General features: G+C 35.8%; 1 protein-coding gene across 4 annotated transcripts in view; it reads left to right on the top strand.

The window, feature by feature from the left end:
• Window positions 1–5,731: 5,731 nt before the first annotated feature.
• Window positions 5,732–19,052, top strand: part of CNTN6 (contactin 6) — a 142,876-nt gene continuing 129,555 nt past the window's right edge. For all 4 annotated transcript variants that reach the window (XM_060163884.1, XM_060163885.1, XM_060163883.1 and 1 more), the window contains exon 1: window positions 5,732–5,888. In XM_060163884.1, the coding sequence (XP_060019867.1) occupies window positions 5,747–5,888 (142 nt within the window). In that variant the 5' untranslated portion in view covers window positions 5,732–5,746. The remainder of the gene's footprint in view (window positions 5,889–19,052) is intronic.

Below are 19,052 nucleotides of genomic sequence, written 5' to 3'. Positions count from 1 at the left end.
GTTCCCTCATGCCACTTGCCAAGTGATGACTACCCCACCCCCACCCGCAGCAACCACTATTATGACTTATTGATTAGGTCTGCTTAGAACAGTTATTCTTGAGATTGGTGCCATGCAGCGCCATGTTATGGAGAGAATTGACAGAGGAAAAGAAAGAAAGAAAACGGAAGGAAAGAAGAAAGGAAGGAAGGAAGGGAGGAGGGAAGGAATACAGGAAAAAAGAAGAAAAAATAAAGGGAAAGGACAGGAAAAGATTTGTTTCCCCAATATGAAAGACTATAAAGCACAAGTTCATTTTGTACTCCCTTCCCCACAATTTGGAGCCACTGCCTCAGTTGCCCCATATACAACGCCTCTGAAAATGTTCCCCTAAAAGGAATTAATCCAGATGGAAACTTTATTTTATCTGACTAATTTTTGTGGCTCCACTGACATGTCCCATCACCCAAAAAGCACTGGTTTTAGAAAAACATGTTGAAGACAACTATGTACCATCTAATGCAGAAAAGGAATTTTCATTCTGGGCAAGTAGAAAAGTATATATTTGCTCCTCACATATTACCTCTGAAATTATAAGGCAGAAAGTTCTGTAGTGTTTCAGTTCTTAGAATATTGCAGTAAAGGCAGAATCTGATCCACCTTGTGGGTGGACTTCACAAATTAAAAAATATATGCATGTATATATTATGCTTATATAAATCATAAAGATATTTTGTTGGTAAGAACTGCGTATGCAGTGTGAATATAGGAAAAGTAGAATAAATATTAAAATCACTATTGGCTTTGGGATTTTAAAAGCATTTTTTTAAAGTCTTAATTTTTGGTAGTTAAGTTAAATCATCACACACAAAAAGCAACAATTTCAGTCCATTTTGGCAAAATAAGCTGGCTTGGCGTGATTTTTATGTTTCATTAAAAATGCCAGATTTCTATGTATAATTACTTTGATCTTAAGATTGTCTAGATTAACTAGCTAAATGACTTAAACGCACAAAGTTAAAGAGAACTCTCCTTTACATTGTATTTTGTCAAAAGAACTTCAGAATTTGTTTTTTACAACAAAAGAGCTGAAAAACTGTGTCTTACTACACTTTATTAAAGCTTTCCTATCTTTAGGGCACCCAAACCAATAAAGTCCATCTGGTTGATGAAGATTACTTAGCTTATAAATTGGTTCACCCAGTTCATGGTTGGTGGTTTGTTTTCCTTAAATACAGAGTTATCTTACTTAACTTAAAATATGGTTAAATATATAAAAATGTGATTAACACATTTTTCAGGATCACCTTACAGTTTAAGTTGGAATTTTATTTTTGAAAGCCAATTTGATTGATCCTAAAGATTGACAGAATTTGTTAGAGAAAGGAAAAAAAAAGTATGAATCCCTATAAAATAAGAAACATTTGCTAAGTATAAGTAAGATAAATCATCAGTCAATCATGTACTTATATAAAAATGTCTATTGGCTTATTAACAGGCCAAAAGATATAAAACAGTGGTTCTCACAACAATTTGCTAATATTATCTATAAAGAAACACACTGAATGAAGAGATTGCAAATTCCAGTGTTGTGAAATGGCTTCTGTTTCTAACATACGTAAAAATTAGGAGGCTAAAGACAGGTAATTTAGCTTCTTATTTCCAATCCCCATGACCAGGTTTAGCTCGGCTCTAATATCATGGTATAAAATACTCATAGGCAAGAGGCTTTGAAAAAAGAGTGAGAACAAAACCAAGTTTTTAATGCTTAAATGCCAGACTAAGACCCAATTTTCTTGATAATAAAGCAAAGAGCAGAGGTATTTCAGACAATGCACATTAGCAACAAAATACAAAATTTAGTTTTAATATAATCCTTTCTAACTTAAAATTTTTAAAAAACATCGTAACTGTATTCATCTTAGATTGTGTGTGTGTATATGAAATAGAGGGACAATCTTTATGATTCAGAGTCTAACATTATTTGAGGTTATTTGGATATAGTGTGAAGCCATATTAAAGAGCCTTTGACTTAGATCCATTCCATATGTGACCTTGGAATAATCATTTCTTTCTCCTGGCATTGGATTCCTTATCCACAAAGTGAGGGTGTGGTTGACTTTAAGGTGTGTTTTATTCCTTTTAGTAAATTCCTTTAGCAAGTGAAATCTCATAGGAGAAAATAAGCAATATTTAAAGCAGAACTTTGGAAACAGTTTAAAAGTAACTTGCCTAAAGTCACTTACAGTTGGAGTCAACGCCTTCACAAACAGGATTTCAGTAGAAAACAAGAAGATACAGATGTCAGGCAAGTCGGCACAGAAGTTTTCCCATGGAAAGGATCATTCTTTATTCTTTAAAAGACCAGGCAACACATGGCAATTAACATCTAACCAGGAAGCTTTGTTAAGGGAAGGAAAATGGGTTATGCAAAAATGTACTTGGGTAGGATTGCTTATACTTTAAAAAGTTTAGGAAAATCAGATAGTAACGAGCTTAGTTCCAGCTCAGAATATATCTTTTATTTGGGAAAATGAAGGAACACACACATAAATCATTTTTACGTTGGATACACTCTATCAGATACACTATCTTTGAATGTCATAGAGGATTTCTAACACATGTTCTCTGGACCTGGTCACAAGAGGAGGTTCCTTTCTGTAATTTAATCTACTCCAGTCACAAAGACATTCTTAAGTCTGGAGAAGCTCTAGGTCTCTGAGTAAAAATCATAAAAGTAGTTACTCTGCCCTTCTATTCTTTGTATTCATTTCCTCACTTGATCTTCTTAACAACCTCATGTGATAAAGCAGGATATTTTTATTGTGCAAATTTTATAATTGATGGATATGATTTTTGGAGAAGTCATTACTTGCACAAGCATACACAGCAAAGGAATGTCAAAGCTAGGCCTAGGACTCTTTCCACAGGGTCAATGGAGCCAAATTTAGTGCACATTACGATCACCCAGAGAGACTACTAAAAAATTTACATTTTTGAAGTTCTTCAAAGGTCTAGGGATGGGCCCAGAAATAGTGCTCCGTGTAATTCTGAAGGAAGGCTCAGTTGTGAAAAACACTCACGTGCACACACACACACACACACACACACACACACACACACTCTCATGCATTATCACAGGCCAGCAAACAAATACAGCCCCCAGCCATTATATTCTTAACTACTCAATAGGGAAGGATGTTCACCAGAAAAAGTTCAAGATTTTAGTTCAAATCCATATGTTTCATGGAATTAATATGATATTAAGGCAGATGCTTAAAATAATCATCTATAGCATATTTCCTAGTTTGCATCATGGGATAATTCTCCTGGGCATGCAATTCTATCCGTAACGTTTGTATGACAATCACTTGAATTCATTAATACTATTTCTCCATTGATTTAAACATATTAATTAGGACAAAGCCCACACCACGACTTGAACCCTTGATCTATATGCACAGTTTAATAATCATTGTACCATAGTGATTAGAATGATTATGGGGATACTGTGAAAAATTCATTTGCTGCAGCTAAGCCAACAACTTTGAATTTGTGTTGAAAAACAATTACTGAGCTTAATTAGGAGCATATAATAATGACAGCAGTTATTTCAGTGATTGATTCCAAAATTAAAGAGAGCTGGCCAACTAAGTGCTGTATAGCCTTTGCATTGAAAATGAAAGGGAACACAAAGGTTAAAAGACCATGTAAGACAGTATTACAGTGCTGGCAAGGAGAATATTCGAGGCTTCAGACAGGCCTAAAAAATAATAGTTTTCTCCATTTTCTTCTTCTGAAATTAGAACAAGAGGCCGAACAAATTTCTCTAGAAAAAAATTTGGCAGATAGCTCAGGCAAATGAAATATACTATTTTTGACTGCTGTCTTTCAACTTCCTTTATTAAAATGAAGTTGAGGTGCACAAGAATTGGCTAAATAATTTAAAAGTGACAGAGTTTGTTCAAAACCTCTGGATGATTTGATATCTGGTCAATCACTTCTCATCTTTAATAGGGTAGATTACCTAAGTCCGTATTTCTTTTCTACTGTTGTAGATATTTGCCAGACTTTTTCCACGGGATGTTTCAGAATACTCCTAAAAAAGCCAATGACATCTGGAATAATGCTATAAAATGTCATTCCTTTCTTACAGTTAGCTACCTCTACCAAAATAAGGGAAGAAACTGCAAAGCTGGCATAGACCCTACAAAAATATGATTTGGAAATTGGCTATATTACATAGGAAGAGGCCACTCACTTGTTTTTCTGACTGATTATCTTAATTGAATAGTTTAAAATGGGCTTCCCTGGTGGCACAGTGGTTGAGAGTCCGCCTGTCGATGCAGGGGACATGGGTTCGTGCCCCAGTCCGGGAGGATCCCACATGCCGCGGAGCGGCTGGGCCCGTGAGCCATAGCCGCTGAGCCTGCACGTCTAGAGCCTGTGCTCCGCAATGGGAGAGGCCACAACAGTGAGAGGCCCACGTACCACAAAAAAAAAAAAAAAAAGAGGTTAAAATATCTCTTTTCTTAAATGCTTTATATGACTACACACAGCTTGTGCCCTAGAAATGTATCTGTTTAAGTATGTAATATTCTTATTTCAAAATGTCTGAATATTTTGATGGAAGTTAGGGGTTGCAAGGTGGGGGAAGTGAGTCCAGTTAAAGATAATTACTGGCTATTCATTCATCTTAAAATGACCAAATGCAATTTCTAAACCATCTTATATTTCTTTGAAAATAAATATAACTGTTAGGCCTTTCTGATACTTAATTCATGTACAAAAAGATTGTTGACTAATAGGTAAGCCAAGAAACTTTTTGCAGCCTAAAATAGAAACTTCTCAAACTGCATTTGTTTTTGTTAAGGTATAATTTTAGTTTGGCATTTCTAGATACTGTTGAAATATTTCTAAATACTGTAGAAATACTGAAAAATATTCAGTATTTCTAAATACTGTTGAAATTAATTTTCCTAGTAAGAGACTAACAGAGACAATCATGTTCTAAAGTACTCCGGTTATTTTTGTTTTGTTATCGGCCTCAAATTGGCATTGTAAAATCTTTGCTGGCTTTCTTTGTGCCATTTCTAATATATTTTTCTTGGATTTCTATGTCTAAATCATCTTTTTTTTCTTTTTGCGGTACACGGGCCTCTCACTGTTGTGGCCTCTCCCGTTGCGGAGCACAGGCTCCGGACACACAGCCTCAGCGGCCATGGCTCACGGGCCCAGCTGCTCCGCAGCATGTGGGATCCCCCCGGACCGGGGCACGAACCCGCGTCCCCTGCATCGGCAGGCAGACTCTCAACCACTGCGCCACCAGGGAAGCCCTGTCTAAATCATTTTTGACATTCAATTTTGCAGTATCAGTTGTGCGTGTTCAGGTATGGTACGTGTTATTTGAAAAGTTGCTACAGGAATAGGGCAGCCCGGTTTATTGACTGAATGTCTACTTTTTATTTCTCAAGAGTTCTATTGCCTCTTTGTACACATTTGGGTGAATGTTCATAATCTGTAAAGAGTAGAAGATCTTCAAAATAACATAGTTACTGATATCACAGAGCTCATGAAGACAATTATCTTTGAAGAAACTGGTGGGATATATCCACATAAAACCATGTTTTGTTTCATTTTAACAGTCTCAGGAATTACAGGTGCATGTTGTTTAACACAGGAGTGGTCAACTCTGTATATCAGAAACATGATTTGATTTTTTTTTCCTTGAAGGTGGAAGCAAAATGGCACAGATATTGATTTTACCATGAGCTATCACTACAGGTTGGATGGAGGCAGTTTGGCAATCAGTAGCCCCCGCACAGATCAAGATACTGGCACGTACCAGTGCCTGGCCACCAACCCTCTGGGAACAATTCTGAGCCAGAAGGCGAAGCTCCAATTTGCATGTGAGTTTGTGGGAAAAATCTATAATCTTTATGTTTCTAAAAATATATTTTTATTATAATCATAGTAGAAAAAAATCCAGCTTTGCCAATCACATGCTCTTTGAGAGCAAATATGAATTTATAGAGGCAAAAAGTTTTAACAGTGTGCATTTTGTGAATTCAGACTCCTGGGGATAGCTGAAATCTATTTCAAAAAAGGAAGGAAATATCAGTGTTATTGTATTTTGTGAATTATATTTAGAAATATCTCTGAAAGTTCCAGATATACCTATTAAGATAAAGATTATATATATTACTCTTTTTTCCTTTTTCTTTTGCATTGGGTATTAGTATGCAGAGCACACGAAGCAAAAGCTGAGGGCAGAGATGTCTTTTGGGGGAGGCAAGTATTCTCCCAGGAAAAGTGATCATGCATCCACAGTTTGATGTAGGTGGAAATAAAGTAGTTGCCAAAGGCAGACTTTATATTAACTGTAACAATGTCCAGCTGCATCACAAAAATGTCATCCAAATAATTACCTTGGTGACATTTGGGGACATTAGCAGATGAACAACAGACATACTGCTCCTTATATAGTTTTTTTGTAGTGTTTCCAGGGGCTGAAATGTTTCATATTGGATCCAGGGAAAGCCTTGTTTGAAAGTAATTACATCTGTTGATATGGATGAAGTAGAAGCCTTAAATGTCTCCTTTTGTACCCCCTCCCTGACCCAATCCCTACCCGTGTCCACCTCAGAGGATATATCAGGGGCCAAAGCGTGAGAAGCTACTCTTTGCAGCCCTCATGAAAAGGTCTATGCTTCTGTTACTTTGAAAAAGTAATTATTTTGAAATTTAAAAAATAAAATATATGTCCAAAGCCCACCTTGTAGAACTACTTTAGTCATCACTAGATATATAAATTAACAATTGGGTCTGTTTCCCATTGCAAATCTTGTGTTCCAAATATGTGTTCTTGTGTTCCAAATATACCTTGTTCTACACATAGTTCCCCTATGTTGACCATTCTGGGGATGGCATTGTTTCTGAATATGTATATAAGCATATTCAGAAATAAGTACACACACACATACGTATATATATGCATGCGGTCATAAATATACACACATTATACATATGTACATATATGTATGTGGTCCTATATATACACACATACACATGTATACATACACACAAACATTACTAAGTGTATCTGAATGTATTTATATCTGCAGAAATCAAAGGATAATGCAAAAGTTTATAGAGCTAAATGGAATCTGAACAAAGGCTGATGGCTGCTTGAACCTTATGGTAAAGATAAACACAATACTTGATGTCTGCATTTCAGCTAAGACCAGCACTTGGAAAAATAATAGCAAGCAAAATACTAATAAGAAACTTATTTTACAGAAGTAAACAATTGCTCCATAGACTGTCAATGATCCTGCCAAAAGAATTATATCTCCTACTTGGATAGGCGATAACCCTAGAAGATACACATGATTTGGATCAGATTGCATAAGAATAAGTTTGACTTTCTGACAAAGGAAAACACATACAGCACATTTATTTGCTGTACCCTGGAGTTTCTCTAAAGCTATGGATTCTATCCATTCTTGAAAATAACTGAATACTTACGATGAAAATTAATGCACTATGCTTTACATGGCCATCTATTTCCTCCTCTTTGTTCCCCTTCTTAAACAAAAAATATATATTATTATTCCCCTACATTATTTTTTCTCACCTTTTTTCTGCTTTTAAAAATATGTGTAACTAGAAGTTTTTCAAAGTTAAATCATATTTTCTCTTTGCTAAAAAAAGAGGAAAGGTTTCAATTAAGAAGAAATTGTATGCTTTCATTTGGATGAATGGGAAAATCAATTCTTCTGTCCTTGCTGACTTTCTTGTCTCTTCACAAAATTTTCCTTTTTTTGAGTTGAAGGTGTGTGACTGTTGATCCCTAAAATCGTTTCTATTACTATTCATGCAGAAAGAAGAATGGCCTACATCCATTAGCTGATCTTTCTCCTGCAGACTTAAAGGATCTTATGTTCCAAGTCTTAAACTTGAAAACAAGAACAAAAACAAAAAAAGAACCACATCTTTCTGCCTTTGGGTCCAGTATCTGTAGTGGTCCCACGCCTGAAACATTTCCTGCTAAGTCCATGGAGAGATTTGGTTGAGTGTAATTATCTCTTGAATCAACCCTAAACATAACCAACATATTTTAATCACCTATAAAGTATCTCCCTTCATTTCCTGTATTTCATAAGTACTCTCGCCACCCTACTTAAGTCAGTTGTTCATTCCAAGTAGTAAATAACTTCTTTTCAAAAGGTGAAAATACCAGGTCTAGCTTTGCCACTGCTATTATGCAACTCTGAGTGGTTTACTTTTTGTACAAATGAGCACAAAGATCTTAAAGATGAATCGAAAAGTGTTGATGGGGACTTCCCTGGTGGCACAGTGGTTAAGAATCCGCCTGCCAATGCAGGGAACATGGGTTCGAGCCCTGATCCAGGAAGATCCCACATGCCGTGAAGCAACTAAGCCCACGAGCCACAACTACTGAGCCCACGTGCCACAACTACTGAAGCCCACATGCCTAGAGCCCATGCTCCGCAACAAGAGAAGCCACTGCAATGAGAAGCCCATGCACCACAATGAAAAGTAGTGCTAGCTCACTGCAACTAGAGAAAGCCCACAGGCAGCAAGGAAGACCCAGTGCAGCCAAAAATAAATAAATAAATAAAAACATCCTTTAAAAAAGAAAAAAAAACACCACAAGTCAAGACATAGACCATGGAAAAAAGCAGAAAGCTTTCTATTTAAAAAAAAAAAAAAAAAATGTGTTGATGACTTACAGCCCAGAAGACTCCACTTACAAATTCTTTCTTCTAATCTCATTTAAGAGATAAAGGATATTAATTTTGCAAAATAGGTTTTCTGAAATTTCGTTCAAAGAAATTATATTTGTATCCACATGCAAATCTATGCATATGCATAATCTCATTAATAAGGTTACTCTTCCAAAAAGAGAGGAAGGGAAAGAGAGAGGCAGAGAAATAGAGAGACAGAGAGAAGAGAGGCAGAAAGAAAAAGAGAGAACATAATAGAAGAGAAATATCCAATTGGGAATTTGTTTCTCTATGAAAACATCCTGAACATCACTAATCAGTACAGAAATACAAATCAGAGCCAGAAAATGCTGCTTCACACTCATGAGGATGGCTATTATTTTAAACACACACACACACACACACACGCACACGCACACACACACGCAGAAAATAACAAGAATTGGCAAGGATGTGAAAACATTGGAATCCTTGTGCATTACTGGTACGAATGTAAAATGGTACAGCTACTGTGGAAGACAGCATGGCAGTTCCTTAAAAACTTGAACATAGAATTACCATGACACAGCAATTCCACCTCTAGGTAAATGCCCCAAAGGATGGAAGGGACTCAGGCAGATGTTTGTATACCCATGTTAATAGTGGCATTATATATAACAGGTAAAAGGTAGAAAGGACCCAAATGCCCATCAACAGATAAATGCATTAACAAAATGTGGTATAAACATACAACAGAATATTATTCCACTTTAAAAAGGAAATTTTATAATTCTATTACATGCTACACCATGTATGAACCTTGAAAACATTTTGCTGAGTGAAATAAGACACACACAAAAGGACACTTATCGTAGGATTCCATTTATATGAGGTAAGTAATTAGGCAAATTCCTAGACAGAAAGTAGAATGGTGGCTTCCATGGACTAGGTGAAGGAAAATGGGGAGTTATTGTTTAATGAGTACAGAGATTTAGTTTGGATTGGTTACAAAATTCTGGAGATGGATGGGGATTATACAACAATGCAAATGTACTTAATACTAAAGAATTGTATACTTAAAATGGTTTAAATGGTAAAGTTTATGTTATACATATTTTACCACAAGTTTTTAAAAAGTGATATCATCAGAATTCAGGGGAATAAAAGTAATCATTTCAGTTGGCTTTTTTTCCTCCCATAATTATCAAAAAAAAAAGAGTGAGTTTTCCTTATTAAGTATCTGTTCTGTTTCTTTGCACAGAAAAAGTAGAATCCAAATGCAAGTCTCCAACCAAATGGAAAGTTTCTAAAGCCAAGAGCCGCACCCTCAACTTAATTTGAGTTCTCACCACTACTTTCATAAATTTTCAACATTGTCTATTTTGCTAGAAAGGCTTTTGTACCTTTCTGAACATCGCAACAATGGTGGTCAAATGCTAATATAAACAGATCTGAGTTCAAATTCTATCTTTGTAAAACAACCAGTAGTATGATATTAGGTCACCTCTTAACAATATTAAGCCTCTTTTATGAAATGTATACAATGAGAATTACAGCAGCATCCACAGGACAGTGAAATGGATTAACTGAGGTAATGAATGTGAAACCCCTGGTCCCTTATAGGCACTCAGGAAACGGTAACTCTAATTCTTCTTTTTATATTTTCATTTACTCTCTCAAGTTGGCCAAACATCTACATATTTCAAACTGCTACAGTTACTCATAAAAAAATCTAGTTTACATTTTAAAACTTTCTCCAGACCAGCTGTTCCCTTGTTTTCAAGACTTTTAGGTATTTGACATATATTACCTTTCTTGAACTGTGGAACAACCATAAGAGGAAGATGCTATTGTTGTCCCCATTTTACAGATTAGAAGTCTGAGGCTCACTGAGATTGGAATTTTTTTAAAAGTATATTGTTAGAAAACCAGTTGTAACTTGAGTATAAAAGTTCAGATTCTAAAACTTATGGCTTTTGTGTTAAGGTATTCAGTTCTTTTCAAACACTGCCCACACAAATTATGTGGACCTTTTTTCTTTATTTCATTTGCTATTGGTATAATCATTGTTGAAATAATAAGCCATATCTGTAGGACAGTAACCTTCACAATAAGTCTGGTGGTAGATGCTGTTGGTGCCGGGTCCAGATCCCTTTTAACGGGCAGTGGGCTCAGCTGTTAATGCCCACAGCTGCCCTTGTTCTTCAATGCATGCCCTAGAGCTCCCCATGGGGTCAGGATGGAGCTAGACAACAGCTGAGACACCTTCTTGCTTAGCCCCTTCCCTTGCTCTATCCAGTTTCCATCCCTCCATTTCTCCTGGGAGTGCTTCCTCAATAAATCAACACCCTGAATCTCTGCATCAGACTCTGCTTCTAAGGAGCCCAAAGTAAGACAGACACTAAACATTTAATATAAGATATCTGATCTTCTTCTTGACAGAGAAATTGGGTCCAGAAGCCCTAATACAAATTTCCATAGGTAAGAACAAAGCTATACATCAAAATAAAATTGTGTCAACAACTCTGCTTCCTACCAGTTGGCAGTCAACTGTATAGTGCCACTTTGACCTTCAGAACAAATGAATTATGAACAGCCTTTCAGTAACTAACTTGTCCATGGGAGAGACTCTGTAGGTAAATACATTTAGATAGTTGATGACTTTTGTTTGCAACTTCTGTCCTGATGTTCAGAAATTCAAAAGCACCCTTGGAGTTTATATTAGACTCAGCCTGTTAGAGTCTGCCTCACCTTGAATCATCCCACCATGAAACCATCTTGAAATGCAGCCCAAATATAAAAAAACTCTGTTATGAAAAATCCTCCTAAATCAAATCTGTCTTTAACCAGCTATGTCACTCAGACAAGTCAGTCATCTCTGTGGACTTATCAAAAGTATGTTTTGAACTATTTAATTGCAAAAGTCTCCTTCAATTCTTCCACGCAAGATTTTGTCATTCCAAATTCTCAGATAGATTCTAATTTAAGCTCTTCTCTTCTTCCTCTACCCAACCTCAACCCTAAATCAAATTCAGCAAGTGTCTAGTCATCAAAAGCTCCTGTTATCACCCTGGTATTCTTGAATGATAACACCGGTTTGACTTTTTACAAGCTACACTTGTAGCTGCTTTGAATTTCTTTTATTTCTCAAGGACTTTGGTGGTAAAGGTTGAATGTAGACTCCTTCCTTTCATATGTATGTTAATGAATTACTCCGTACTTCTGTGAGAGAACATTGCATCTGTCATTGCTGTTTAAAATGTCATCCTTGAGTAAAAAAGATAGGCATTTTGAAAGAAATCCATGATTTCACTGAGCTGTATTTTTTTTAGACACTCATAATATACAACTCTACCAATGAATAGATCAACATTGGGATAAACGTTACTTATGAATAGGGCTTTTTTGGTCCTGCACTATTTAAAATTTAATCACAGATACCATTTCACATAAGTTTGTTCCATTATTGCTGGAGCCTCCTAGCCTAGCTAGACTGAAGCTGGACTAGTTGAATAAATGAATGGTCATTTATTTATTCATCCACCAAGCAACCAGAAAACACCTTATTTATATGCATCAAGCACTGTGCTAGGGAGTAAAGATTAAATGATAGATAAGAAATAGCTGCTCCCTGTCTTCACAGAGCAGGCAGGTGAAATCTTGAGTGCAAGAAAAAAAGGAAAGAAATTGCTAGCATTTGCATAGTACATATTATATAGCAGGCACCGTTCCGAGGTTTTTATGTAAATTAACTTCAGTGAGCCTTACACAACAACCCTATGAAGTTACTATAATCCCATTTTCAGATGAGCAGATTGAGGCCACAGAAGAATTAACTAACTTGCCCAAAATCACACACATAAGTAGCACAGTCAGTATTCAAACCCAGGCAATCAGAACCTGGAGTCCAAGTTCTTACTGCCCACTGTACCTCCTCAAAAAAAGCATCAGATGATGTGAGATGTAACCTATAAGGGAGACCAGAGAAGGAAGTAGTAAAGTTTGTCTGGATTGGACAAAGGGCAAAGGAAGCCTTCCAAAGGCAATTGGGCTTGAACTGAGCCTTGGAATATTAGTTTGTGTTCCAAACACAGAAAGTAGGTGGAGGAGAACATTCAGGTTGACAGGAGAGTGAGAGGAAATGCAAATGCAAACAAGTCTCAAGCATTAGAGAAAATGAGAGGGCAATGGCAAAACCCAGGCCAGGGTGCCTGGAATGTGAAAGGCCATGATTTAGAAATAACTGGTTTTCTAGGACAAGGCTGAAACATAATTTGGAGCCAGGTATATCCAAATTTTGGAGACCCTTTATTTCCAAGCTTAATCTACAAATAATGGAATGATTGGGTGATATTAGGAGATGACAGAGAAACCTGCAGAACATCCTCATATCATGAAGCTTCTAGGCAGAGGTACCAGGCATGAACTGCCTATGTTTGAAAAATATTCCCCACTCTATGTGACATTGTGCACAGGTGTGAATTTAAGTGTAAAATGGAGGTGTCAGTAGTACCCACCTTATGTAGGTTTACTGTAAGGCCCAAATACTTATGATTACATGTAGAGCAGTGGGTAAGGGCACCTGATATATTGTTGTTGAGTTGTTGATGGAGAGCTTGGCAGAGGTCTGCCCATGCAACTATTAATAGCCCAAGTTTGGGACTTCAGTACTTATCCTATGAACAATGGAAATACTTTGATGTTAAGAATTTTGAAGTTATTTATAGAACGTTGCTTGAAAACGTCACATACTTTTCCCCTTAAAAATATCAGTCTGATAAATTAATGATATTACTAATATTATTAAAACCACGGTACACATATTTAGGGATGTTCCAAACCTCATTTATAACACTTGTAGGATGGGGTTAAGGGATTCTTGCTCCGTGTCACAGGGTTGATTTTAGGTGGCTCAAGGTTAAAATGCGATAATATTTCATTTTTAAGGGCTATAAACATGCAGGCATTTACAATCACCATAATTTTTTTTTCCAGAGAAATGCCAAGGGTTTTATATCTGCAATGCTGTTCATCTTTATTCTATACCTGTAAGCTCTCCTAAACCATGTTTTACAGATGAAGAAATTAAAGAAATTCGAAGTGGGGCAATTATGTTACTCGTCCAAGGTCACCAACCTACCACAGACTTAGAATTTCTCACATCTCCATCTGAAAATAATTTTTAAATATACATTTATTTGTAGATAGAGGAAGTAAAACAGAATCCACATGAATCCAAAACCCATAGTCAGAGAACAACAGAAAAGGTCTCCAAGTAAAAGTAATGATATCAAAGCCTTTGGCTCTTTCGAGAAGGATTTCTAAGATATCTGTATATTTGTAGGTGATGTGTATTTTTATTTCTGTCTCTTGCCCAGGGTCTGTACAAGCATGAAAAACAACAACAAAAACCCTCTCACATCTTAGAAATAAATTTTAAAATCTTCATTGGGTACTGATGAATTCAGAATGTCTTTAATATTTTTTCATATATAAGAAATATAAAAACAGTTATACATGATCCTGAAGATATACTGACAAAGTGCATTTATATCTGAAAAGCAAATTAAAACTCAAGAGAAGGGGTTTTAAAAATAACACAAAAACGCATTTGGAAACTGTAAAGGCTCTGATAATTGTGAAGTGTGTGTTAAGTGGGTAATGCGTATCTAATTATAAATGTAAATGCTAGATGGTTTTTAACCTTTTTTTTTTTGTACATCAGAAAAGTATCTAAACAAAGTGGGTAAAGAAATATTTTCCTTTAATTTATTAAATAAAAGAAATCTGATAAATTAGTATTGATTTTTAATGATCATTTTGGAAACAGCATTAAACAATGTAGCAATGGATTTAATATTCTGAATTTATCTTAATGTAATAACTGTCAGTGGGTATCATAAAAAGGAGAAGAGTTTGTCTTCGCTTTTAAAACTAATCTAAGCCTTAAACAAATGGACTCAGAGCAGCTGCATGGTTGAATTATAGCAAGCCACTGTTATTTTTATTTTTTTCAATCAACAGGAGAGTGGATTATCCAATGTTTTAGCCTCATTTTCTCTTCATCATCACTGCTGGACATCTATTTATGTATCTTATCAGAAATGATACTTTTTAAAAATGCAGGCCTTCTCTTATCCCTCACCTCTACTCATATTCAGCAGGACCTAGTCTTTTTGGTCCATTTGAATAAAGTTGTACGTTCGAGGTGCACAGGCAAAGAGTTGGGGTGGGAGAAGACAACGTTAGAAAGTAAGGTATTCATCCGATCAAAACTGAGATTTTCTGATGTGTAAAACTGAGAAAGAAACCCAAAGCTGAAGTGCTTATTTATTACTCTTAGGCTATCTGACAAATGATTTTGAGGAAGTTTTGAACATAGCCTGTAGAGATTTTGCTTTTGAGATTTATAAATTTGGTCAGGAATCACAGCAAAATTTTTATTTGTACTAAAGAATCAGATGAACTATTTTCTGGGGTTTATTATTAATGTGTTACCAAATAGCAGACTAGAATTAAATGTTTAAAAAATAAATTCAAATGATAAAGAGGATTTGGTGGCAACCTCTGGAAATGTTCATCATGTTTTAACGTATTAATTTATATACAATCTTTTCCAAGAAGCAAAACACATACAAGAAAATTGCAAAACATACATAGATCAGTGAAGCAGTACTAAACCAGATTCAGAAACAGAAAACTGGGAACACTCCAGAAGGCCCTCCCCTGGTCTACCCTTCCTGTTACTACTCTCTCTCTCTCTTCTCCACTATCTTGACTTGTAAATATATAATTAAATATTGTCTTTTTGAATTTTATATGAATAAAACCATACAATATATATTCCTTTGAGTCTGGCTTTGTAGCCGACAGTATTTGTGAGATTCATCCATGTTGTTGTGGGTAGCTGTAGATCATTAATTTCCATTGATATATAATATTTTATTGTACGAACATACTACAATTTATGAATGACTTCTACTCTTAATGGAAATGTGGATTGTTTCTAGAGGCAAAGATGAATAATTCTTTACGAATAATCATGTATCTATCTTCAGTACATTTGTGTATACATTTCTCTGTTGTATATACCATAGTGTAGAATTAATTATAGGGCATTTGGGTATGTATATTTACAACTTTAAAAGATAATGCCAACTATTGTCTACAGTGGTTTTATTAATTTATCTTTTTACCAGCAATGTTTTATTGACAACACTTGGTATTGTCAGTCTTTTTAAAATTTTAGCTTTTGGGGAGGATATGTAAGGGTATCTCATTTGGGTTTAATTTGCATTTCCTGATAACTAATGAACTTGAGCACCTTTTACATGTGTATTGGCTACATGCAAAGCCTCCCCCGCTTTAAAAAAAATTTAAATCATTTTTCTATTGAGCTATCTTTCTTTTTCTTAGTGACTGATTCTAAATATCAGCACAGTGTTGGTTTTATGTAGGGAAATAGCTTTTTCTACCTTGTGGCTTGCCTTTTTATACTCTCTTAATCATGTCTCTGATAAACAGAAATTTTCAAATTTAATACAGTCCAATTTATCGATTGTTTCCTACATGTAATGATGCTTTTTATAAAAAAGTTTTAGAAACGTTATCCTGCCCTGATTAAATGAAGATACTCTCCTATATTATCTTCTACAGTTTATTGTCTTGTCTTTCATATTTAAAACTGCAATGCACCTGGAAGTTATTTATTTATTTATTGGCATGGTGCAAGGTAGGTTCAATATATATATCTTCATAGGGATCCAATCGAGCCAACCAAGATATTAAAAATGCAGCCCTTGCCTCACAGTTCTATAGTGCCATCTCTGAAGGTAATCAAGCATGCACACCCACTGCTTGGGACTGCATTTAGGCTCTCTCTTTTCTCTTCCATTGTTATATTTGTCTATCTTTGTGCAAATGCCACACTCAATTACAGCAGTCTTATAATTAGTCTTGATATCTGAGAGTTATTAAAATAGATGATATGGATTAAAACTGAGGCTCAATTTGTCAGCTAAAATCAAGGGGAAAAATATCTCAAGTAAAATAAAAAGGGAATAAAAATTCATATCATAAAGTCATATCCAATTACTAAACTTGAGCTTTTCAGTGGCCAAGGCAAAAAAGGGTTCATATTTTCCAGGGGATAAAAACATGCCAATTGTTCCTATAAACATAATCGCTCTGACTCTAGAACCTGAGAGAAGCTTCTCTTGTGAATCCTCAAGAGCAAAGTGGGTGATTCAGTGGATCACATTCCCCTCACAAACCTGCTCAAATGCTTACAACATTGGGTTTCTTACGGCGACTTCTTATATCATATCTTAAAAATAACAGCTCAAATTCATTAGATACTCCTTAAGCCTCTTCCATAGCGTTAGTTAAGAGGCTTCCCGAACTATGTGCCTAGTTTACTATCACTGTAGCCAATGTCACTATCTCTATTTGCAAATCTCACCAACCTCTGGCTATAGCTGTAACACCACCACAGTAGGTCCTCTGCACAGGCAATAGAAATGAGTTGCTAAATTTTTCAAACTTCAGGTGAATCCAATGCTTGCTTTATTCACATATTATGTGGCTCTTCTTGGTGGAAGGCTCACAAAGCATAACTCAGTCCAGAGGTCCTGCCTACCTATTTCAGAAAACTAGGTTAGAATATTTTTCCTGGACATTTCTTGGTGTGCTTCCATGAGCCTGTGCCTTTTCCTATACTTCCGAGATTGATGGTTTGGGAAGAAAGTTGTTCTGCTTCCTGAACTGGTGGTGTTACATTTATGTTACCCCCTTCTCCATTCTTGTAGGAGCCAGGGAATGATGGGAATTTATAAAAATAAGGCATATAAGCATTTCAAGTTTTAAGATACGGAGTACATCCTCTATGATGGATGCTTACATATATGTTCCTAAAAGGAGGTCACAACCTTCTCAACAGTTCTTTCTAGCTAAAGAGGATAATTTACTTTAATCCTTCAAACTACCATGTAACACAGAAGCTACCATTATAAACCCAGTTTTATAGACAAGGAAAATTAACTTCAGAGAAGTGGAGTAACATGCCTAGGGTCATTAGAAAATAGTGTAGGTGAGATGTAATGCCTGAGATTCTTGATGTTATAACCCACTTCCCTAATCATTCAACTAGTGCTTGTCAAATGTTAATTTAATATGCATACAAATCACTTGGGGACCTTATTAAACGTAAGTTCTGTTTCAAGAGGCCAAAGCGGGGTGCCAATAGTTTAAGTTTCTAGCAAGCTTCCAGGTGACACATACGTTGCTGGCCTCAATACCATATTGAGCAGGAAATACAGTCTCAAAATAAGACTTATGTTAGTGCCTAAAGACAATCTAATAGCAGCATATAGAGGTTAACCCAAGGTGATATAAAAAGGCAGCTATGATATGGTCTACATAAATCCAGGGGAAAAGCAAATGTTAATCTATATTTCCAAACTCTAAGATGGCCATTAACATATTTATTTCCACATTCAAATAATGCATATTTATTGAGCATCTACTATGTGACAAACACAGGTGGAAGCAGTGAGCAAAGTAAACTCTATTTTCGGTGTTTGTGCACCTGCTCAAATATAACTATAGGCTTACTTAAAAAAATATATCAATGCCTTTGGAATATAGAACAAGAAAAAAATGTGTTTGAGCATCAACCAAAACAATAGGTTTTCAAACTATAATCCTGTCAGAAATTTCTACTCATGACATCAGAAAATGCAAACGAGAAAGTCTAGATCTGCAGGCATGACTTAAGGAGTCAACTGCAGGGTGTTTCCCCACCTATTTGAGAATACTTAAGTTGACAGATCTACTTTCACATGCATATTAATGAGTTTGTTTGCATAAGTTAATTCTATTTTATGAATGGGGATTATATAACCCTCATTTAATTCTTCCAGAAATCCCATCCATAAGAGCTACTAGAGTTTATCTTACTAGGGTTCTATCCCTTGAGCACAAAGGATTTATTTTAATTATTTCATCAGTTTTAAGCAAAAGTAATCAAATGTAAACAACTGTGCTACAGGGCTGTTCCCCCCACCAGTTGCCTCTCAGCTTTCTGTTTTTGTCTTTGTACTGTTCTCAGGATTCATTTAGAAAGTAATCCTAGTGTTTTCATTTTAAAAGGAACAAAATCTGGCTGAGTCAAACATCAAAGTTTATGACATTTCTTTTTGGCACGTCTAGAAGGTTTAGGGCCTTGACTATGGTTATTAACATAAATATGAATATTTATAAAAGTTAATACGTATCCAGTAAGCCAAGTCCTGGGAAAAGCAGTTCCCGGGCTTGCTTAAATTCCCACAGCAAGTGTGCGGCAGA

The sequence above is a fragment of the Lagenorhynchus albirostris genome, chromosome 10 (genome assembly GCF_949774975.1).
Source record: "Lagenorhynchus albirostris chromosome 10, mLagAlb1.1, whole genome shotgun sequence".
NCBI lineage: Eukaryota > Metazoa > Chordata > Mammalia > Artiodactyla > Delphinidae > Lagenorhynchus > Lagenorhynchus albirostris.
This window is presented reverse-complemented; position numbering and strand designations above follow the sequence as displayed.